At 30.3% G+C, this 25,117-nt stretch overlaps 1 protein-coding gene across 1 annotated transcript; it reads right to left on the minus strand.

The window, feature by feature from the left end:
* Positions 1-1,583: 1,583 nt before the first annotated feature.
* On the minus strand, positions 1,584-8,701 carry LOC129285140 (pyrophosphate--fructose 6-phosphate 1-phosphotransferase subunit beta). Its single transcript, XM_054920702.1, has 16 exons — positions 8,395-8,701; positions 7,972-8,133; positions 7,749-7,870; positions 7,270-7,323; positions 7,067-7,173; positions 6,737-6,842; positions 6,425-6,488; positions 4,974-5,062; positions 4,317-4,448; positions 4,018-4,188; positions 3,803-3,918; positions 3,593-3,704; positions 3,353-3,437; positions 3,029-3,073; positions 2,068-2,136; positions 1,584-1,882 (listed from the first exon to the last, which is right to left on the minus strand). Exons 1-16 carry the CDS (start codon positions 8,588-8,590, stop codon positions 1,806-1,808), a joined length of 1,707 nt encoding a protein of 568 aa, XP_054776677.1. The 5' UTR covers positions 8,591-8,701; the 3' UTR covers positions 1,584-1,805.
* Between the last annotated feature and the right edge of the window lie 16,416 nt (positions 8,702-25,117).

A 25,117-nucleotide genomic window follows, 5' to 3' on the forward strand; every position in this document is an offset into this window, starting at 1 on the left:
CGTCTAACAAAAGTAAATAAAAAATTCCTTTTTAAAAAAGAAAATATAAATAATTTAACTATTTTTCTATAATTTCAAGTAAAATAGTTACAAGAGATTTATATACATGATGAAGAGTAATTATTTTTTTTTAAAAAAATTATTTGATTCTTATAGTTTGACTTTGTTGTAACTCAATCCTTAAACTTTGACTTATTATAATTTAATCCCTAAATTTTGACTCATTATAACCTAATTTTTGAAATTTTAACTTGATTGTTTCAACATCTCAAATATTAATCCTTATATTTAAAAAAATAAAATTATAAAAAATAAAAATATTTTAAAATTTATTACCAATATTTTAAATTATTAAACCCTTTTAATTTTTATAAATATTAAAATTTTAAAATATTTTAATTTTTATAATTTTATTTTTTTAAATATAAAGATCAATATTTAAAACACTAAAATTTTAAGAATTAAATTATAAGAGAAAAAGTTAAAAATTAATTTATAATTGAATTAAAAATTTAAAAATTAAATTATAATAAATTAAAGTTAAAAAATTAAATCATAATTAAGTTAAATTATGATGATTAATTGATTTATTTTTCCTAATTTTAAGTCAATACTTTTACAGCGTCCAAATCTCGAGCACAGAAAATCCAATGGAGCAAGTCCATGTTTATCCATTGGGTCCTTTGGAGAGGGGCCACACCCACTACCAATCCAGTAGTTGAACTTGAACATGTACTTAGAATTGAAAATACATCCAGTTTTTTTATTTTAAACCTCATTTTTTAAATTCAACTTTCATGTGAGAGGCTTAAGGCTAGATCCGTGAGTCTTTTTTTAAAAAAATAAAAAAATTAAAATAAAATTAAACATTATAAATTACTTAAAATATTTTAAAATTAAAAAAATTAAAATCCTTTAAAAATTAAACAACACATTTAAAAATTTAATAATAAAATTTAAATCTTGATTAAAAAATAATTTATTTTTCATAAATACACGAACATAATAATTATAAAAAAATAAAAAATATCAAAAAATTTTATACTATACACTGATATTTATTAAATTAATTTTAGAATAAATTAAAATTAATAATAATATAATATATGAAGGATCAGGTGAGCAGGTCATTGATTTCAAACACATTCCACCAAAGAAAATAATAATAATAATGTAACAGGATTTAAAGGGCAACCCTGACCTGATCCTTTTTTTACAATACTTATCAGGGCCAAGCTCTCAAGCCTGATTACTTTAAAAAAAAAATTTATTCTCAAAACCCGAACCATTATTTAAACAAGGCTTCCAAACCTGACTCTTTTTCTCGACTTTACATGTACTATGATGATCAATATGGAAATGCAAAACCAACTGTGCTCGTCTAAGGTCTCATGTTTGAGTTTCAGGATACGCAAACACACAGCTTAATACACAGAGTGCGTCTCATCAGTGATACCCACAAAACCATCACATTAAGAGCTCAACCTATATGGGGATTTGGATTAATTTGGAATGGGGTAGGCAGGCAATGAACTCAATATCTATGCTCTCCAGGATACCGAGTGGGAAACTAAGAAAACAAAAAAAGGAAATGGAGATGAAATTTTACCGAACGCTGGTGCAACACGAGTTACCAACCAATGCAAGTCAAACAACTTGCGAAACCATTATCCGCTAGAAGTTCGCAAAAAGTCCAAACAAAAATAAGCTCTAACTAACCCTCATCAGTCATCAGTTTTATTTGCAATTGCAGCGCCTTCAAATAAAATAAACTGCCACCAACAAACAAAAGCCTCATAATATCCCTAGCATCGAGCACCAAGCTCCAAGAGCAGGGTGTGATTAGCAGCATCTGCACCTGGGCCCTTGAATTGAATAGGACCTGCACCCAAGACCATCATGAGCAATGAGCGTTTGTCCTTTTGTTCCAGAGAGCCTCCAGTTCAAGATAAACTAAGACTTATATCTAATTTATTCTCAATCTATTCAATGTTAATGGGGTGAACAATTGAAGCCAAGAACGTGATTGAAAGAAGCCAGAAGCAGCAGCAACAAGCAAGCATGTACCTGGACTGCTGTAGCGATTATTCAAGGCCCATTCATCCCTCAAGGAGGCAAACTTTTTGAAGGGTGCCCCTGGAAAATTTTACGGGAAATGCAGTCATTCAGTATTTTAAAGTATCAGAAATCATTAACAGTATTTCAATTGCAGATTCCGTATCCAAGTTGAAGCTGAAGCACAGAGACTTCCAATTTGGAATTTTGGATCCATCTATTATTAAGCTTTTAATGGGTCCTATAGTAGATATACCTAGTCATCGCAGCATACACCAAATATTATTAGAGCGAAGGATGAACAAAAATCTAGAACTCCGAATCAAAATTATCATTTGATAAGCCAATAAATCTTCAATGCTAGGCCCAAATCAAATTTCAAACATGGGAGATCATGGGCTTGTTTGGATTTTATTTTCATTTTTTGTTTTTAAAAATTGTTTTGTAAAACAGTTTTTAAATTTGTTGAAAAAAAAAATGAAAATCCATTTGGTTATGTCAATTAAAATACAGTTTTAAAATTAAAAAATAGACTAATAGTGATAGTTATAGACAGTTAATGGTGGTGATTAATAATAAAAATTGGTCAAGCTAACTATAATTTTCAATAATCAAATGTAGTGTATTTTAAAAATAAAAAAAATTGTTTTTAAAAACAAAAAAATGAAAACAGTTGTGAAAACAATTAAATGAAAAACACCTGTCCAAATAAATTTTAAAGATTTTCTATTTTCAAAAACAAAAAACAGTTTTTTAAAAAAGAAAACAAACAGGCTCCATGTGTTTTTATTTTTTTGGCTACTACATGGAGCAATTAGAAGTAAATATTACTATCTTAAATTTCATTATCTCCTTCCACGCAGGTGAAAAATAAATGAAGCTCACATGCTATTTTACCTATTGCTCTATCCTCAGTCACCAAGTGGAGCCTTTATTTGAACCTAGAATATTGAAGTTCAAGTGAATATCATACCTTCTAGTTCCACCATTGCCTTCTTAATCACAGGCTTGAACTTTCCTGTGAGGAAAATTAAACATCGATAAACCGGAAAGAAAGCAACGACAGTTTAACATAAATTCACCACACAGCCCACCAAAACATACATAAAGCTAACAGTATTACTACTTTTATATGCATTTTACTGTCAACTCGAGGTCCCAACACATTTGAGAATAACAATGGAACATGGATCTGAGTTGTGCGACAAAATGGGAACAAAAAATTGTTTCATGCATGGTCGTTCAGGTAATAGCCATTGGAAGGAAAAGAAAAGTTCATAAGGATATTTATATGTACCATGTCTCCTTTCAACATCCATCATCGAGGTCAGTGCAGTTCCACCAACGGTCCATTCTTCAACTGGAGCACTCAAATTGCCAACCTGATAAAAAATCAGAGAAAATCAAAGGATTCAGGAGATAGCAACATGACCAGACTAACACAATTACAAAACGGAATTAACTATCAACATCGAACCAAGATGACATTCGGAAGTTGATAATCAAATAAGGTAAGCGCATAAGGATAAGCACGAACCGATGATATTAATCCAGTTTTCCCATCGTGAAGGAGGGCTCCAGCACCATAACCCAGGGCATAGCAGTACATGGCATCAAAGTTAGTTGGCAAACCACATCTCCCCTCATAGCTGTACGATATGACAAAGTATTTATCTTGCATCATGGCTTTATATATCAAATTCAAAAGGACAACGCCAAATAACAATATCATATTACGTAAAAGTACCCGAAAAAGTGTGACTGCCCTTTGAATTCACCCTTGTATGAGCCTTCTTGCTTTCTCTTCTCCAACTCTGTTTCAACCATTTGAATCAGCATTTTCTCTGTCTCTATTTTGGCAACCTATATGAGAATAAGTTAGCATAAGCATCATTTTAAGTCAAATTGCATATGGGGGAAAAATAATTGAAACAAGAATAGCACTATAGCACCATAAAGAACCTGAACATTTCCATGTGGATCTCTTTCAAGCATCAATTGTTCTTGAATTGCTTGGGGTAAAAATTCAAAAAGCTTTAATGACTGATCAGTAAGTTTCTTCTTCCATAATCCGTCCTCATCAACAATATCATGAGCCAGGATTTCATTTAATTCTGCAATAAGCTGCTGGACCTGCATAAGGCACAATTATGTACACAAATGCTTATCAGCCAATGTATTTCTGTACTGATTGTACAGGATCACAGATAAGAAATAAAGGGGAATCAGATTGAATTTTTTCTACTCAAAGTGATAGATACCTCAGGAATGAAATCGATTAGGCCTTCAGGGATTAAAATGACACCATAATTATAATTAACTTTAGCTCGTTTACAAATAACATCTACAATGTAATCTGTAACATTTTTCAGAGTCAACTTCTTGGCAGCAACCTGCAATAAGATATTTCCAGGTCAATTTAATGTAATAGAGACATGAGGGCAATCATCAACACTAATCTTAGCAGGAAAATCATAAAAGCATGTATTTTTCCGGAGGAGTGTGGGTCAGTAGGGTGCTGGGTGTGAGAAAGTGATGAGTGTTTTGAAAGTACTAGTTACTTAAGCTTTCACCAGGCATTTCCTCAGCCTTTCCATACTGCTGTATCATTGTACACACTACACAGATGGATGGAAATGAATATTTGCACCCACAAGCAGGGAAATATTGCCATTATGTCTTCATTCAATTTTGTTTCCTGGGTTAATTTAAGCACATAATATAAGCATGAATTTGCTTTCAAAGGCTTCACAACAATTCGAATGCAACCAAAATCACTTGAAATTTATGAAGCAATAATCCTGCAGTGCTGTGCCAGTGGGAAACTAAAATCACAAGATCAAAATAGAAGCTTCTTAAATTTATTTTATCAATCCACAACGTGCAAATACCACAAAAAGATCAGATTTATGACAAACCTCTTCTCCAATAATAGTAATGTTTGGATGAGTTTGCAAAGCACATTCTAGGGTAATGTGTGAAGCTGCACGCCCCATGAGTCGTACAACTGCATACATACAAATGTGTAAACATGTTACTCAATATCCAGAAGCCAATCAGATGATGAGCAGATGGAGAAATTAAGAACTGCTGAAAAAATTGAAATTGACACCTAATATTTGCAATGGAAGCACAACGATCTGTTCATTTTGGGCATGCCATGGACTATCTAGATAGTGAGCGAAAATAGGCCCCCTATAAGAACTAAAGTATCAATTTGCATCAATATTCTTCAAGGCATAAATGGTATGCAAATAATTTCAATCTCTAAATAAAGGACAATAAAAGAAAATGTCCCTTCACACAACACTAAGGTTTGACTGTTAGTAAGGTTAAATGAAAATACCCATCTTGAACAAAGACCATTTGCAAATGCCCCCTCACACTATTACATGTTTGCATTTAAATCCATTAGTACACTTTGGGTTAGGTGAGTTCATAAAGTCCATACATCCAACTCTACTAATGACCTGGGACAATCCTGGCTTATAAACAAACTGTGGAAAGTTAATTTGGAAAAGAAATAAAAATTCAATAGGATGGAGGTTGAAGTCGCAATCTAGATTGGAGTTTGGATATTTATGTTCATAAACAATTTGTTCATGTGCTCTTTCCAAGCCAACAGGACGACACCAGGTATCAGTGTAAGTCTAACGTGAAAATTTTGTAAACCAAGAATGAGCAATTGTATTTAAATCAAAAAATATGTAAGTGCAACGGATATTTATCCATTTTTATAATTCAAATGAGTATTTACAAAAAAATCATTGTTGAAGAGGGTATTAGCTTGGCTTTTATAAATTAGGGGGCATTCGCAAATGGATCATGGGTGATAGCTGAAGAGGGTATCAGCAGGTCTATGTTATATAAATTTGTGGTTATTTGCATATGTGTCATGGTTGAAGGAGGGTAATTACAATTTTCCTTCAACAAAATCAACAAAACTAGAGGTAGAATTCTCACGTAACAAAAGATTTTGAAAAATGTGAATTATTCATATTAAAGGTATGTTTCAATGCCTGATGGGCAGCATGAGCAACTTGTGGCAAAGTAAAATGACATATCTCATTATTAAAGTCCCTTCAAGAATTGGAGCACAGTTGTCATCTTGAATGATGTAATTGCATTATTACAACCTTGAAATACATGACATTTAACATATGATTTTACATCTGTGGATTCTTGAATAGAACTTGAGCACTAAATGTTTGGAAGGTTAAACGTTTTAATGTAAAATGGAAAGCATGACCAAGGCACTAAGCAATAAAAATCCAAGGCGATTCATTCAATATTGATCACTGCAACCCTGTAAAGTCACCAATCTCTAATCATTTTGAGCACTAAATACTTTCCATATGCATATACTTACAATGGTAATATTTTCCAGTTGATCGTGCATCAATCATAACATTTCCAATCATTTCAGCATATATCTGCAAAAAAAAAAAAAAAAAAAAAATTACCATTACCACTACCATGTCAAAAAAAAAAAAAAGCCTGGTTCTGTGCCCATGCATCGATCATAATTTAGCATCAATTACATGGACGAACGGAAAAATTGCATTTCCAGGAAATAGAACATGGATAAATCACCAGAATGTGTGATGAGAATAAATATATATGTTGTTTCACTACATAAATTAAAATCCACAGATAAGGCAGAATGCATAGCATCATTGACCTTGCAGGCAGTATCAAACCCAAAACTTGTAGGGACTTCTTTGCATTTCAAATCACCATCAATAGTTTTAGGGCATCCAATCACTCGTGTTTTCATATTTTTGCTCCTGCATTAATTCAGATTAAGCAAGCATGAACATTTGTATATTAACAAATGAATTTTTGCTTCTCCTCTTGTATGCATGTGCCAAATGATTAAAACAATACATTGGCAGCCAAGAGGACCTTGGGGTTGAAATGAACATCAACACCTTAAGTTGCAAATATTTCTGTATCAACAACGCTTCATAGCAAAAGATCATGGCAAAGATGTAAGTCCATTAAAACAAACCTGAAGTTCTCAGCAAGGAGGCATGCATTTGTGTTGGAGTCATCTCCGCCGATAACCACAAGTCCATCCAAGTCTAGCTTCCGAGCTGTTTCTTCAGCTTGTTTAAACTATGCATGCCAATTAAAAAACTCCGGACATTTAACAGAAAAAGAGACAGAGAGAGAGCTCGTGTAAACTAACATATAGCAAACTTATGATCACACCTGCTCCGGTGTTTCAATTTTGTCCCTTCCACTGCAGATCATGTCAAAGCCACCCTGCCAACAAATATGATGCATGTTAGATGTCAAACCTTGTTAACATCAGACTAAAGAGAGTAATAATAGACGCAGACTCTAACATATTAATGAATGGGCCAGCATTCGCAGGCATGCCAAGTGCATCAACTTTAGAACAGCAGAAATCAAGATGCACAAACTACAAACAGAATGGCCATGAAAAGTTAACATTGAAGCTTTGGAGCCAATCACCGGTAAAGTGTTGAAAGAAATGAAGTTGGGCTTTAACGGTAGGAGACTTGCAATGTAATGGGAAAACATGTTAAGTTCAAAGATTCGACTAACTAGGAAGGAAACAATAAGAAGAAACCACACACAAAAGCCTGTCCTTCCCAACTAAATTATAACAACTTTGAAGCACATCTGTGTAACAAAATCATATGAGTGCAAAAGAATAAACGAACCTGGTTTCTGTAAGGATAAATATAATCTGAATTCAGTTCAACGTATTTGCACTTCATGATGCCGGCAGGACCTCCCCTGAAACCATATAATATGCTCCCTTTTACGCGATTTTGCAGGTAATCTTAAACAAAGAGGAAAATAAATTAGTCACTTGGCTACGTGGCACAAATATGTGCCCAATAGATACAATATTCATTTAATCTAACTCAAAATGGTGCATACCAAAAATTCCAGAAATGACATTGTGACCTCCAGGTGCTTGACCTCCAGACAAAACCACACCAATCTTCAACTTCTGATCCGACGGCAGAGCCTCTGTTTTGCTCGGCACCAACATTGCCGAAGGTTGCCCAAACAAGTGCGGAAATAGCTTCGCAATCTCATCTGCAGAAATAACAACACGTCCATCACCAGTATTTAGGAATAAACCTCGACATAGAATTCAAACCTTAAGTTTCTTTTTTCAATACAACCGTCGTCGAAGGTAAAAAGGAAGTAAACGTGATCTGAGACAAGCATTACGCTGTCAGAAAGAAACCAAGCTCTCCTACAAAAACGGCAGTTAATCGAACAATGCATGTAGAAAAAATAGATCAACCAGAAGTGAAAATTGATCCAAACGAAGCACGAGGAGTAGAGACTGACCAGGATTTCCAGCAGCAGAGCTCCCCGGACCATCAACAATTTTGAAAGGCCTTTCGAGAACCGAAGGAAGAGGGAGTTCGTAGTCGATACGGCTGTTTTGGACGTCACTGTAGACGGAGGTGAGTCGTCCGGTGACAGAGGTAGGTGCAGCTTTGCCGGCGGCGAAGCCTCCGTTAGGTACGAAAGAAGGTGCCATGGATAATTGGAGGTAAGACGGAGTAGAGAAGATTGTGGGGGCGAGGGAAGCGTGGATCTATGATTCTTGTCCAATAGCGGATGAGGACTATGGGTTGGTTGAAAAAGGGTTTCAAAAGGTCAAAGATCCTTGAAACCTCGCCGATTAGCCACCGTTTGATCTGAAAGGGTTACTTTGGTGGATTACAAGTTTCGGATCTGGAGGGTTGAGCGATTAGCCGATAACGGCCTTATATTATTGATTTTTTATTTAAACAACAACAACTCACTATTCAGAATTCACCATATTCAATTTCATTTTTTTTGGGTAGTTTTGATAGATCCTTAGATATTTTGAAATTAAAATTCTATAATGTGTAAAAGTTAAAAAATGCATGAAATGTTTTTAAAATAAAAAACTAAATTAAGATAGGATAAGAAGAAGCAGAAAGTGACCTCTAGGTCAACTAAATGTTCACTCTTTATATCACTCCTTGTGTGTGTTTTTTTTAATACATATATCGTTCTTGTTTTTTTCATAAACATAGATATATTGGGGTAATTACTAATCAACATTTTTAGACCCAAAAAAGTCAATATTTATACATTAGACGAATTCAAGATTTAACTATGAGAGGATTAAGATTACAAAAAATATTTCCTACAAAACTTTTATAACTATTAAAAAGTTAAAAGTATATAACATCTAATCCCTGCATTTAAAAATATAACATTTATTTAAAGGATTAGATATTAAAAAATATAAAACATTTTTAATTTTTTAATATATAATTAATATTTTTCAAAATTCAACCATTCATCTTAAGGTAAAACATCTTATTAAATAATAGCAAATATAAAAATATAATATTGATTGAAAAATAATTAACTAACTTGTTAGGGACATACTTCAATTAAAAATATATCATATTCTTTAACGAAGGAATATATAATATTAAAAAACTTAAAAATTTGGGGAGCTGAGACCGTTGCTACTGTTGGTCTCTCCCCCATCCACCTTTACTTATAATGTGCATATGATATATAAAATTTTAAGAAATGAATCATAAATATGATTTTATTTTTAAAAAATTTATATAGTATATGGGAGGGATTAGTTATATTAATATTAATTATTCTCTTCGTTTAAAAATGTAAGATATTTTTTGAGAAAATAAATGTTAAAAAATATAGCATATTTTTAATTTTTGAAATGTAATCATTGTCTTTTTTAAAAATCCTCCTATTAATGAATGACTTTATATTTATTATAAGGTATTTAATATAATTAAATATAAAAAGATAAAATTAAGTAGGTAATTACTTTATTAAAGTGTGAAATTTAATTAAAAATATTTTATATTTTTAAATGAAAAAAATAATATTTATTATGAATATCAATAGTATATATAATTTTAATGAGCAAAAGCGAATGCGCCTCAAAAAATCCTTAATAAATTCGGCCCTAGAAGGGGTAGCTGGAAGCACGAGAAATTAGATTCAAAGGCAGAGGACTTAATAAGCATCACAGTTTGGTGAGCAGTCTAGAAACACTGCTCACAGAAGTGTCACCTAACTTCTGCATCATCCGGGCCTCCCACCGTGATTGTGATTCCACTTTGGTAGCGTGTCATTTTGAAAATGTAAATAAATTATAATTATAAATTATGAATGAATATGAAGTGAGTATATTAATGTTAAATGTATTAGTTAAATTTTTTTTTTTTCAATTGTTCATCTTAAAAATTGAAACATTAATTACAATTTTAAAAGAATGATAGTTAGGTTTTAAAACAGTGAGTTAATATCAATTAAATATTTGATAATTTCTTTTTGAAAAGTAAGTTGAAAATATCAAACCAAATTATTACAAATTCATAAGTTTAAATTACAAATAAACATTTAAATATTCAATGTAACTTTTAGATTGTAATAGAAATTTTTATTTATAACTGTTTAAATTGATATTTATAATTTATTTTATAAAAAAATTTTATCAGGGACTTAACGGATATTAATTTATTATTTTTAGGATCTCACTGTCATTATTCCCACAATTTTTCTCATATCAGCATCAAATTTCATAAAGTCTCGTGTGAAATTTTAGAGGTATCTATTGCAAAGAATTGCCACTCATTCTTTCAATTTATTACTGAATATTGCTTATATAAAATAATTTGCAATTGGTTTTTCATATTTTGGATATAAAGGTAATTAAGTTTACGCAATTGCATCCCACTGTCAAATACTTTCGGCCCTTTATTGGAATTTTGAAATTTTCTATCATAAAATGAAATTAAATTTATACATGATCTCCGAGACTATGCTTGATATACAAAATAAATTTTAGGTTGAGTTTGGAGTGATATATTTGAATTTACATTTAAAATTTAGAATTTATATTTAAAATTTATATATTTAAAATTCTTTATTTAAATAATGTAAAAAATTTATATATTTGTAAAGTGCAACATATGGCCCTATTTATTTACAGTTGGACAAACAGTACCATGACTTTTTATTTTTTTAAAATAGTACTTGCATATTAAAATTTCACATGAGACCCAAAACAAATTTTTTTAAAAAAAAAGGGGTGGCACTCATAATAAAACTGCTTATAGATATGAGACTTATAATAAAAATAATACATATGAGATCTAACATTTTTTTGTAAATGTAAGAAACTTATCATTTATTGTTTGTATTTTGTATATGTATAAGACAATTAATTGTATCTAACATAACAATTTAAATAATAATTTATAAATAAAATATTTTATTATTTAAATCAATCAACTTATTCCCACACAACTTAAAAAATTGATTAATTTTAATAATTATGTATGAAATTGAAAATTTGGATTAAGATGTTTTTATGCTAAATAATGCTCGAATTTAAATTAGTTAGATAACTGTATAAAAAAGTGTTATTTACATTTTTCATGCACACCATTATAAAAAATCCTTAAAAAATAAGTGGTTATTTATACATATTTTTCACCAAAAGTAGTTATTTATATTTACAAGTAATAACTTTTTAACTAGAATATGTTGTTTAAATTTTAATTTATATAGGGACCACAAATAAAAAGATATTTATATTTTTTTTATGCACATGATATCATATTTTAAAATAATTTGTGTAACAATAAAACAAATTATTACTCCCTCTATTAAAAAATGGAAGGAATTTTTAACTGAATCTCATCTCAATAAAATAATTACTTGTATTTAAACTAACTTTATCTTTTCATAGTTATCCCTATTTAATAGAGTATTTTATCCTAAAATAAATATAGAGTGATTTATTCAATAGGGATAATTTTAGAAAAAAAGACAATAATTACACCTTGAAAGACTAAAAATGCCTTATATTTTTAACATCCAACCCCTTAAAAGTACTTAATATTTTTTAACAGGGGGAGTGCCTATTTTATTTTATTGCTCATGAGTATCATCCCATTGGAGGCACAATTGAGCATTAAATATGGCCTATGTTAGATTTCAACTCCCTATACGGAGAAAGGCTTAATGTTAAAGCTTATTGTGAGTCTCACTAAGTAAAGTAAAGAGGGGTCAAAAAAGTCATATTAAGTTTTATGTGTAGCCATTTGAAAGAGAAGAAGAGAGAAAGTCATTTAGCATATTCATAGTAGTCTCAATGAATTGGTGTTTGCAAATTATTTCACCATTGAATTAAGCTGAAATTTTTATCCAGTGTATAATTTTCAATGATGAGATCACTGATTTGTTATCCGGTGTGAGAGATATAGATATTATGTTCACATTGCATCCTTTAGTTTGGTGTTTTTTCATCTTCTTCACCCTCTTTTATACGCTTATTGATTGGTTGGTTGTTTATGTTTGTTTGTGCATTTGATTAAGACTCTCTTGTATCATATTTTGATTATAACAGAGTTATTCTTCATTGATTTGGATGAACCATGGTTTTTATCCTTCCATTGAGGGGTTTTCCATGTTAATAATTAATGACGTATCTAGTTAAATTTGTGTTATTTATTTTTTGCCATATATTTGTTTCATTTGCTCCTCTAAGATTCTAGCAAGTGGATTAGAATCATTTCCGCTGCATATAAATTATTAGGTTGTGCTTTTTATCATTAGCCACCTCTCCTAATGAGGATTAATTTTTATCTTCCTATTGTTACACACACACACACACACTCACACTTATTATGCATGGGTAGCCAATACTAAAACAAAATAAGATGTTCATACAATTTAAAATGAAAAAAAATCTAAAACAACATATATGTTATAGAATTTTAATTTACATTGATATAACAATTCATAGAATAAAACAAATTATTATGGATTAAGGGTAAAAAATGTCTCTAAAGTGTACACAATATATCATAAATGACCTTAAACTTAATTTAGGGTCAATTTTATCCTTTTACTTTAGAAATTTGATCATTCGTGACCCTTACGTTATTTTTCTATTAAGTGGGTCCCACAATTAAATTTTTTAATATTTTTTATTATAAAATATTCAATAATGGGTCCCACAATTCATTTTTAATATTTTTATAAAATAAAAAATATTACTCTCTCTCCTTCCTCTTTCCCTACTCTCCCTCTTTGCTCTCTCTCTCTCTCCCCTTTCATTCTCTCTCTCTTTCTTCGGAGGTTGAAGACTATTGCAAGGGGAGGTTGAAGCTACATTTGCAAGTAAGGATTATTCTCCACTCAGCCATATCCTTACTAAGCCGATAGTTACCTCTACCATTATCTCTCAACCTCTTATCCTACCCATGTTATCTTCTCCCACCTTCTCTCTCTCCTCTCTTTCCTCCACACCCACCAATGCAGATCACGGATGAGCTCAAATCGTGCCTTGAAGACTTGTTTCTGCATGTGACATTCAACACTAGCGTCGCTATATGTACCAAGCAAATGGCCTCCCCTTTCTAGGAGCTCCTGATTGGCATCTGGTGAAATCTAAAGCTGTTGTGTCCCTACTTACTAGTATGAAGCTTATAATTGATTATCGCTTATTCACCTGCCTATAGAAGCCATGATAGGAGATCTTCACCTCCAACCTCCTCTATTGCATTCATCTTCCTTACTCTCTCCTTCTCTATCATTAATTTAGCCTGCTCTATGCCAATGTCAAACTTTTTTTTTTCTAAAAAAGTAGAGTTGGAAAACGGGCGGGCTCGGCCCTTATAGGCCTGGCCTTTAAGGGCTTAAGCCCTTAAGCTTGATTTTCTTAAATATTTCATTTTTTAAAGTCCGACCCTTATATAAAGGGCTCAGGGCTAGGCCTATAAGCTCTTATTATTATTATTTATTTTTTGAAATTTTTAAAAAATTCATATATTTTAAAAATATAAATTATAATGTTTAAAAATTTAAAATAAATAATAAAAACTTTATTTTTAAAGTATAAACATATATTTTAAAGTTTAAATTTAACTTAAAATTAAAAATATTTTATTTTTTAAGGAAAAAACAAAACCGAGCTTAAAAGGGCCACTTGAGCCCTTTTTTCAGGGCCTATCAGGATTGGGCTTGAAAGCCTGATTTTTTAAAAAATGTCATTTTTTAAACTTGAACCCTTATGAAAATAAGGCTTAAATGAGTGGCTCTTCAAGCCTAGCCCTTATTCTTAACTCTACAAAAAATTCACCTTCGGTCTCAACAACCTTGACTTCGGACATGGTCACATAATCATGCTCCTCCTCTTTAACTCTCCCCATTTCGTAGTCTTCCTCAAAGCTTCCTACATTGAAGCCATCGTCACTGTTGCTAACCCATTTTACATCATGGCCAAGGTTGCAAAACAAGCTACTGCTTTTAATGCCAACCTCATCATCATGCAGTCGAGGAGGTTAAGGATCTTGCAGGAGGCAACAACGTTCTCCCCTTCCCACTTTCTCTCTCCTCTATATGAAGGACCCTGCATGCATGCACTATTGTTGAGCCTATCTCTGTTCTCCCCTGTTTTCGTTCTTAAAAACAGAGATGGGCCAAGGGTCATATTGTTCACTTTAAACCGAGAAAGAATGGTAAGAGTTGTTGTTGATGTGAAGAGAGAGGGAATGAAGGAGAATGAGGGAATAGACATGCACTCCTCATTGTTTTCTCTCATAAGCTTATTACCTTATTCTTGCTCACCAAATTTTGGTTATGCTTTATAGAGGATGTCAGAGGTAGAGGTGGGGATGTGAGGTTGAGGAGGATGATGTATATATATATATATATATATTTACTCATCTTTATGGCAAAAAACAATGATAAAAATAATTATCTAATATGTTTATGAGCTATATGATAAATCCGTGAGGTTAAGTAGAGAATCAGTGGGTCAGTGTTTGAAGATGTGTACATGAAAGAGAGAGAAAAGGTGGAGAAGGAGGAGGAAAAAATATAAAAAATTATGTGGAGCCCATAAATAATATTTTATAATAAAAATATTAAAAAATTTATATGTGGGCCTGATAAACGATAATTTTATATATTTTTATCTTTTTAATTTAGACTTTGAAATATTTATTCGAGAGTAATTGAGTTTAATTAGATATTATTTGATTTTATTAGTCAATATTCAGTTTTAGAATTTTAACTATCTAAATTTATGATTTTAAAATATAAATGATATTTTTAATACTTGTACACAATTGCTATTTAATTTTATTTTATTTACGCATATCTTTTAAATTAAATTTAAAAGATATTGAAAGAGAATATTTTGGATAAGAAGAATATGGGCATGCTTGAAGATCAAATCAAAAATTAAATTTTAAAATTTTATTTAAATTTATTTTAAATTATTTAGTATAATTTTTAATTAAAGTTATTTAGGGTAGTTTTATCATTTTATCATTAGTCTTGCTTTAGTCGTACGCACAAGAACACATCATCCATTCTATATATAAAGGAAGGAACAGCAAAGACAAGACGACTTTTACGAGGAGAAAAGAATCAGAGGCAACGCTGCTATTTTGTTTTTAGTTTCATATAGGGCTACTTTTTGTGTGATCAATTATAAACTATCATTTTAAACTTTGATCAGAGTCTTTGATATTTAAAAAATATTTTATTTTAATTTTATTTCAATTTTCTTTCTCTCTTTATCTCTGAATTTTATGTTTTAATTGCTATTGCTGATTAGAGTAGCTTTATTGCATAATTTTTAGGTTATAAATTTTATCTGAAATTTTGCTTGCTATAATTGATTGATATAGCATTGTAAGAGTAATTTTGTCTAGTTTGGGTGATTATCCATGTTTTGTTTTTCGATGTGACTAACTTAGAACAGTTGTCAGGTTGTGAGTTAAAGGAGATCTCAATTTATCTATAACTTAATTTTTTGTTTAATTTTTGAATAATAATTTGAGAAATAAATAATAAAGCCAAATAATAAAGTTAAATAAAATTAATTTATTTTGTGAACGAGGAAGATTAAGTTTAAGTGATTGGGGTTATGATCGATTGCATTGCTTGTTCTTAATAATTTTCTCAGTTAAATTTTCTTTATTTATTTAATTTTAATTTATATTTTTTAATTAATTTCATTATAAAAAAATCTCCCCACTTTTCAGCCTTTCATAATTATAATTCAAATAGTTACTTTATTGACTCTTAGGAGATGACTTAGGCTGCGCTTTACTACAAAATTTAGTTTTTATTAATTTTGGTGCCATTCGACAGTAGTGTCAGGGACTCACAAAATGAATCTATTAGGTAAGTTAACGCCAGGCTAATGGAGTAATGATTTTTTGAAGTTAAGAAATATAAATAACTCATAGTTAAATTTAGGTCATCTGTGTGACCCTTTCATGTATATTTCAAGGATATTTTTGACCCTTAACCCAATTATTATATAGATTTGATTATACTTTGGATAATAAATTTTATGATAAAACAAGTTATTGTTTATGTCTATTTTCCAATCACAAATTAATATGCTAGGGAAATAAAAGTATATATTTATTTTTTTATTATAATTATTTATCTGTAACCACATACTCTCTCTGTTAAAAAATGTAAAGTATTTTTAAGCAAATTTTACTCCTCAATAAAGTAGTTACATATTTTCAAAGTAATCTTATCTTTTTATATTTACTTTTATTAAACAACCTATAATAAATATAAAGTCACTTATCAATAGGGACACTTTTAAAAAAAATAATGATTACAAATTAAAAAACTGAAAATGCCTTACATTTTTTAACATTTAACTCCTCACAAAATGCCTTACGTTTTTAAATGAAGGGAGTATACAATTTTATTTCACACTTTCTATAAGCTATTAGTTTTATAAAATTATCAAATTAATATCTACTTGTAATTTAATTTCTATTAATTTTATGATATGTTTGGATCAAAGAAAATGGTTGGGGGTGGGATTCTAAATTTTAGTGACTTCAATTTTAGAAAAATAAAGAATTGTGGCTAGAAAGTTTTAAATTGATTTTTTTATTTTTCTTTTACATTTCTCAAATAAAATTTTATAACGTATTTGTCCATTTTTTAAAACAAATTGAACTCATTAAAATATATTTTTTCTTTTTTATTCACTTTAAACAAAAAATGATGGTTAATATGATGCACGTGCATAAACTATATTTTTAAAGGAAGAAACAAACCCAACTAATATTTGAAGAAAGATAAAAAATGGGATAATGAGGAAAATAGGCCCTGAACTTTTGCTTAAAAAAATGCCTTAGAACCTAAACTCTTAAAATATGAAAAATAAACCATAAAGTTTTAAATTCATAGAAAATTAAATCCTATCATTATCTTTTTTTAATATAATTACTGTTAACCATAGGCTCTAGTTAATTAGCGCCACAGATCCCAAGCTATTATGCGAGTGGCGTCCTGAATCTTGAACTTTAAAATTTTAAGCAAATTATCCCCACCGTTTATGTATAGAATGTTAATTATTATATAAACTAAATTAGCCTCAATGTGGTTTGTCATGGTGAATCCATTGTTGGTTGTAGCGAACGATCGATAATTTTGTGAAATGGCATTTTTTGCCCTTTTTTGCAATGTTTTCCAAATGATTAATATCTCATGCTTTTGTATACTCTATAACTCTAATTTAATTTTATTTTAAATAATATTTATTTATTTAATGATGAAAATTTGGGATTCCATTTAAAAAGAAGTTTAGATATCATAGGATTTTACAGACAATGGGTACGAAAGCTGATGATTTCATCAATAAATTTAAAACCGAAAGTAACAGATTAAAATTATCTTATATTTAAACTTTTTGGCCAATGGGAACCCAAGTTTTCACCATTAAATAAAAAATATTATTTAAAATAAATTAAATTAAAGTTATAGAGTATAAGGAAGTATGAGATACTAATTGTTTAGAAAACATTGCAAAAAAAAAAGGTAAAAAATGTCATTTCACAAAATTGAGTTGTTCGTTGTAACATTTAGGAAAATTAACCGTGACTAGTCAACCTAATTATTTTGATTAGTGAGCTAATGAGGTGTGTGGTCATAGGGGCTTAACTTGGTGTAATTATGGTGATTTCAGCCTTAGAAGTGGGTCAAATCAATGGTGGGCCATCCGAGCAAGGAAAAAGGAAGAAAAAGTGAAGATTTGTTCTTTGTGCCATATGCAGCGGAGTGTGGTTAGTTCTTTGTGGTGCATAGAGGTAGGTTTAAATCCAATGGGCTCCTTTGTGCCATGCATCTCAGCAGTAGGCAGCATGCGGTGTGGCGTACAGCCAAAATTTTGATATATCAATTTCGTATCTGCATGAGAAAAATAGAGAAGAGGAAGAGAAAATTGAGAAGCATGACTTTGGCTCTACTAGGGCTTGTTATTAGAGCACATTAGTGATAAATTGAAGATCCCAAACACCCAATGTAAGTAATCTAAGCCTTGTTCTTCCTTTCTCTTCCTTATTTATGATGATTTATGGTAGGGTTTAAGTTGAAAGGTTGAAATTTGGTTCATAAAATTATAGGTCCAATTTCATTAGTTAAAATGAGTATAATGAGAGTTATTTAAGGCATAGGAACCTTCAATTGATGGTTTTATTAAGAGTTTGTTAGGTAGAGCCATTAATGTCCGAAAATCCACATAAATGAGATAGTTGGGAAAGGTTTATGTCCATTAATGGTGGTTTAAAGTGTTATTGATGATAATGTACATTAATGAAACCTATAGTGTCTATTGGGTATGAATGGGTAATGATTCATGGGTCGATAGAATTGTGTGTATGGAGATTATGTGGTAAAATCCTCCAAATAGGATAATAATGGTACTTTTGTGTTATGATTGTAGTGTGATTCATTTTGACACTATTTAAGATTGTTGAAGCTTTGGAAGTTAATATTATGAGGGGTAAACCTTTGACCTCTTAAAGGTTTAAGGTAACCAAGAAAAACTAATTTTTTTTAGTTGAATGTTAATTGTGTTTTTGAAAAGTTTTTGATGATTTAAATCAATAAGGTATATCAGTAATGTGTTTAACTATGAAATAAATTTGGAAAAGAAAACATTGATTCTGCCACTTACTTGCGATTTATAAATTTACTTGTGGCATGTTACAAAACTTAAGATTTGTGATATGTGGTATGTTAAATGTGTGGAGTAATTGAATATGAGTATGTGAGATTGTTTGCCATAAATTTATTGTTTGAAATGCATATTATGTGAAAAATATGTATAGCATGATCATTAGTGGAATTTCGCCTAGGGAAAGAAGTAGATCAGTTTAAGTTCACGTGATACTAGCAGTGATTATTGGAATCAAAAACTTATCTTAACACCAACCATTGGAATCGAGAGGTAGCCCTTGTCTTATGGTTGATACTAGACTGTTCCACTTGTTCTACAAGGGACTCGAACCTAACTAGTCTTCACCGGTTCATAAGGAGACTAGATTAAGGGTACGACACCCCATGGTTATTAGTATTGGGAGAAACCGGATTACATAAGTGAGTAAGTTTACCCTAGCTCGGTAGCTTCTCACAAGTGAAAGGTTGGGTTAGTCCGTGAAGGACGTAGCTATATGATAGCCACAGATTTCATGTCGGAGGTAACAGGAGGGTATAAGGTTGACATATAATTATGCACATAAGTTCGACCACATGGTTGTTAGTTTTATAGTCCGGTATGTGTTAAGGGTGCATGGTTGTTATGATTGCGACCTCATGTTGTGCTTTGTGAAATATCACAATATTGTGTGATGTGGGCTCGATTACATGATTGTTAGTTTTGTGAACCGTGGCTAAGTGTTTGTATATGATATATGTGAATTTGCATAATTGCATCCATTTATAATTGATATGCAACTGTATAGGTTAGGTGAAACTTGTTTACTAAATGGTTATACTTACCCCTCAATTCTCAATATTTTTAGGACCTAGCTTATCGGATCTGAGTCAAAAAAAAATACAAAGGCTAGGATTGTGGAGTAATCCTCTATATGCCTCCTTTTAGTTGTTCCATGTGTATTTGTTAATGTAAATGCCAACTAGGATCACATGCTAATGTTTTTATACTACTTGCATTATTTTGTGCAATTAGTGCATTTTATGCCTGGGGTTAGTGAGTTTTGATTGTAAAACCCATGGTTAAGGCCAAAATATTTGTATAAAATTCATTTTTGAGTTTCAAAACTCATTCTTTTGGGTCTCAATTGATTTCCAAACTTTCGCATTACTTTTGAATTTGGGATTCCATTATAAAAGTTTTGAGAACTCTTTTTATGTAATTTTACAAACTTAGGTAATCCTTTGAAGGTTAATTTCTTGATTATACCTTGATTGTGAAGCATTATGTGGTTAAGTAAGGGAGACCTTATATTCACCACAGTCAATAATGCATTCACCGTGGTGAACCATGTTAAGGCTAATTTGATATACATAATAGTCAACATTCTATACATAAACGTTGGGCATAATTTGCTCAAAATTTTAAAGTCAGGGTCCAAGATGCTACTCATATAATAGTTTAAGATTTGTGGTGCTAACTAACTGGGACCTATGGTGAACAATAACTGGCATTAAAAAAGATAATGGTAGGTTTAATTTACTACAAATTTAAAAATATATAGTTTATTTTGCACATTTTAAGAGTTTAAGGTCCAAAGTGCTTTTCAAGTAAGAATTCAGGATCTATTTTGCTCATTAACCCATACAAAATTATGAACAATAAGTTTATCTCTACACTTTAATTGACGGTAGACAAGAAAAAAGCCAAAAGTAATAGAGACATTGATACTGAAAACATGAAAAAAGGACATGGTTGGAATTGATGAAATTTCATATAACTATGATATATATGAAATTTGAAATTATAAAAAAAATCTAGTAAAACATAGATCTGGTTTTGAATAATCTATACATTTTCTTGTATTCAAATGAAAAATTTGACTTAAATTCAAATCTCTATTAATTTTAACATAACATTAAAAAGATAAAAATATAAATTATGGGATCGGGATTGGGAGTAAGTTTTATAAAATTATATTTGGTATATTGATAAAATGTTTGAACAACTTTTTATTTGACATCAGTTTTTCACTTGGGTTTGGGTTAGTAATTTAGACCAACTCAAATGAATAAAAAATAATAATAAAATAAAACCAATTAAGCTTAGAAAAATGATACTTTTTTAGCATCGAACTTATTCATGATAATTTGAATAAGTCGGGAAAAATTCAGGCTAAACTTGTAGGGAAAGAATGAAGTTGGGATTCTTTCTTAATGGGTTTGTTCATCAATTTTATTGGCACATTGCTTCCTTTATTCCATAAAAAACAAACATTACTTTCTTGCAAATATGGAAGAATATTGATCAGCAAAGCTCGTGGTTTGGACTTCGAAGATCATTTCAGTATTTTACATGTATCACCAAGTGAAAAAAAAATGTAGTTTAACAACACAAAAGATATAGTTAAGTAATTATCGAATAACATTTGGCTCAAAAATATCAAAGTTTAGATTACAGAGTGTGATTAACATGACAACTGAATTGCGTGCACATGATATATAATAAAAACACTTATTATTTTATATTGCATGATCAGAGAAAATGGAACTGATCATGAATGGTAAATACTGTTGTCGTTAGAGCTTGCTTAATCATGTACAAATTGTAAGCCATGTTAAGATCCTCGTTTAAATGATAAATCAATGTTACATATCCTTCTCCCTCTATCCTGAATCGTGATTGATTGAAAAAAGAAAAAACGAAAGGAAAGGCATGCTGTATATTTTTTATAAACCAACGTTATATATCCTTCGCGAATCCTGATTGATTGAAAAAAAAGGAATAGTAAAACTTTCAGACCATCAAATTTGTCTTAGTTATTAATTTGATCCCTTAGTTCAATTTTTATCGTTTTGGTTCCTTGTGCTCTCGTAAATTATCATGTTAGTCTTTTAAATTTTAAAACATAACTTAAATCTCAAAATAATCTAGTAATTTGTAAAACATATTAAGGCCTTGACATCTATGTGTGTGTGTGTATTAATCATCAAATCATTTAATTTTTATCACTATAATTTTGCACATTGTGTTTTGTTCTCTTATTTTTTTACAATTTAAAGTTGTGTTTTTTTCATAACTAAGGAATTAAACTTTTTTTAATTAATCTGCATGGGCTGAATCAATATTCTGTTATTCATTTTATCAAATCTTAACAATGTTATCTCCTTTTTAAACAATAAGGACGACCTTGACAACTAAAGTAAATTTAAAAGACTAAATCGATAAAAATTAAATTTGAGTTAATAATTGAAATAGATTTGAGATACTAAAAGTTATGTCATAAAAAAAATCACACTATATATATAAAAACAGATTTGAGGTACTAAAAGTTATGTTATCAAGAAAAAAAACCACACTATATATATATATATATATATTTTATAACAAAAGATGCTCCATATATATATATATATATATATTCTGATTTGTGTGAATATATTATACATTGCGTAATTTTGAGTGAAAGTGGGAATATTATTAATATGAAAACTACACAGCATAAGATGCATCAAGAAACAAAAAAGATTAAACCAGTCACATCAGAGGCTTAAAAGTAGAAAAGACTTTAAGAGTTTGCATGGTTCACTAAGATCCTAATATTTACTAGAAAGGAATCAACATTGTAAGGTTCAACCGCAAAATTTCTGTGATTCCTTGCTCTCCATAATTTCCAGCATATGATGCTAGTTCCCACTTTTCAAGAGATGTCGAACTTTGCAGATCTGAGGAGATTGACTAACTAGAAATCCACATTCTCCTTGCAGAATTCAGTATACATATCGCCATGTAGGACTTTCTTTCATACAGAAGCAGCGAAAGAGCAATCCTTGAAAACTTGGTTAATATTCTTTGTCTTTACTTTTCTGTGCCCGGTTTTCATTTGGTTTGGGTTTTTAGTTGTTATTGTTTTTGTAACTACTAGTTAGACTGTACTGCTGGGCTCCCATGTTGTGTTTTGAGGGTCCATTTACTTTTGTAATCATTTTATAATTAATATATTGGCTTTTATTTAAAAAAGCATATATTATTGTATAATTCAGTTTTCAATTAAGCTGAGTTTAAATAAAATACTCAAAAAAATACTTGACGTCCAATTTTTAAAATAATAAAGTTTACTTTGTTTTCAAGACACTATCAATATTAATTAGTCTGATGAATATATACATGAATCACGTGGTGAGTGAGTGAAGAATATAACATTGTTACTTTCTTGAAGAATATAATATTGCTACTTTCTTTTGTTTTTTTTTAAACCAACAATGTTGCTACTTTCTTAAAGAACATAGTACTCTGTCAATGATTGATTGTCATGACAACATTGATGCAATGATCCCCCCACATGTCAAGCATTCTTTTTATTTTTTTTGGCCAAACACATGATGCAATGATCCCCCCACATGTCAAGCATTCTTTTTATTTTTCTTTGGCCAAACACATGTCAAATGTTTGAACCGCCAATATTGAAAAAGAAAATATAATATTGGTACTTTCTTGCAAAAAACAAAAAGAATGATGAGTAAAGGCATTAGGCTATATGATGTACAATACCATTATGTACAAAGCTATCTAATACTAGATAGCAGCATCTAACATATTATTTTAATTATTATTCAGATGTCTTACTATTTAAAACAATTATATATTAACATATTTGGATTTAACAAAAGGAATTAATCACATGACGAATCAAGATTTAAATTATTACTAAATGAGATATACACATTTAATAAAAAAGAGTATAATGAGCAAAGGTATTTAGCTATATTCTGAGTGATATATACTATTATCTATAAATTTATTTAATATCATATATATAATAGTATCTATAACATATTTTTTTTATTACTCATATACATCATTTTATTAAAAATAATCATATATTAATGAGTTTGAATTTAACAAAAGGGATTAGCCCCTTACAATATTATGAATTAAGGTTTAAATCATCACTTTGAAAGGTATTTACATTTAATGTTTGATTATATAACGAATCGAATTGCCTCAAAAAAAAAAAAATACTTGTATGTAAGGATGGATTAGGTGTCAACACCTATAAATGTTTAAATTATTTAAGGGCTCTGCAAATTAGTTATAAAAATTTTGTAGCAAAATCTTTCCCCAAAAAGGTAGAAGAAGAAAATTTGGCCCCCATGCATAAAATAATCTTGAATCTATCACTGACTGTGTGCAATAAAAAAAAAGCCATCATATTCACAATATGGTCTACAAAATGTATGGAATATAAATATTCGACCTTATAATTTTAAGAGAATTGAGTCTTTCCACTTAATTCAATATCATTTGTATTATTATCTACATTACAACACAAATAATCACATAAAACTCATGAACCCAACTATGCATATAAACTTAAAAGTTACCATGATGTTATGATTAAATTTTAAAAAAGAATTACACACGAAATAGTGTTATAAATAATAGTAATTATTTTATACTGCAGGGATAGTACAAATGAATTAAATAATCCAGTTTTAAATTATGCTAGTTCTTAATTTAAGAAAAAATATTACCATTTTTCCAGTACAAATAACTATCCACACGAAGGCATTATTGCCTAAATAAGAAAGCCATTGAGAGTTATTGGCCAAAAGAAAGAAAGAAAGAAAGAAAGCATGTGAGAGACTCCTTCGCAGTGCATATATAGCGTTGATCAGCATGAGTAGCGGTAGCGGCGTGCGTGTGGAAGAGAGGAAATAAATGGGAAAGAAGAGTAGTGAGGCAGAGATTGGTGTGTTCAGCGACACAATAAAGGAAGCTCAAAAGGCTTACTTGGATGAAGATTGGGAAACCTTTAAGAAAATATTCAAGGATCATGGCAAGAAAGATGATCTGCTCGAGAATTTTGACTTGTTCGAGAACACCCCCATTGGCGTCGTCGCAGTTAACAGTGACAATCCCAAACTCTTGATGGAGTTGCTGGAAATGCTATCTCAAGAAGAAAAGTGGGTTGCCTTGATAAAGCAGAACTGTCAAGGCAACACCCTTCTTCACAAAATCGTGTACTGAAAGAAACTGTCAACGGTGACGGAG

Source organism: Prosopis cineraria, unplaced genomic scaffold (assembly GCF_029017545.1).
Source record: "Prosopis cineraria cultivar Desert tree isolate PC_DT_omini unplaced genomic scaffold, ASM2901754v1 PC11, whole genome shotgun sequence".
Lineage (NCBI taxonomy): Eukaryota > Viridiplantae > Streptophyta > Magnoliopsida > Fabales > Fabaceae > Prosopis > Prosopis cineraria.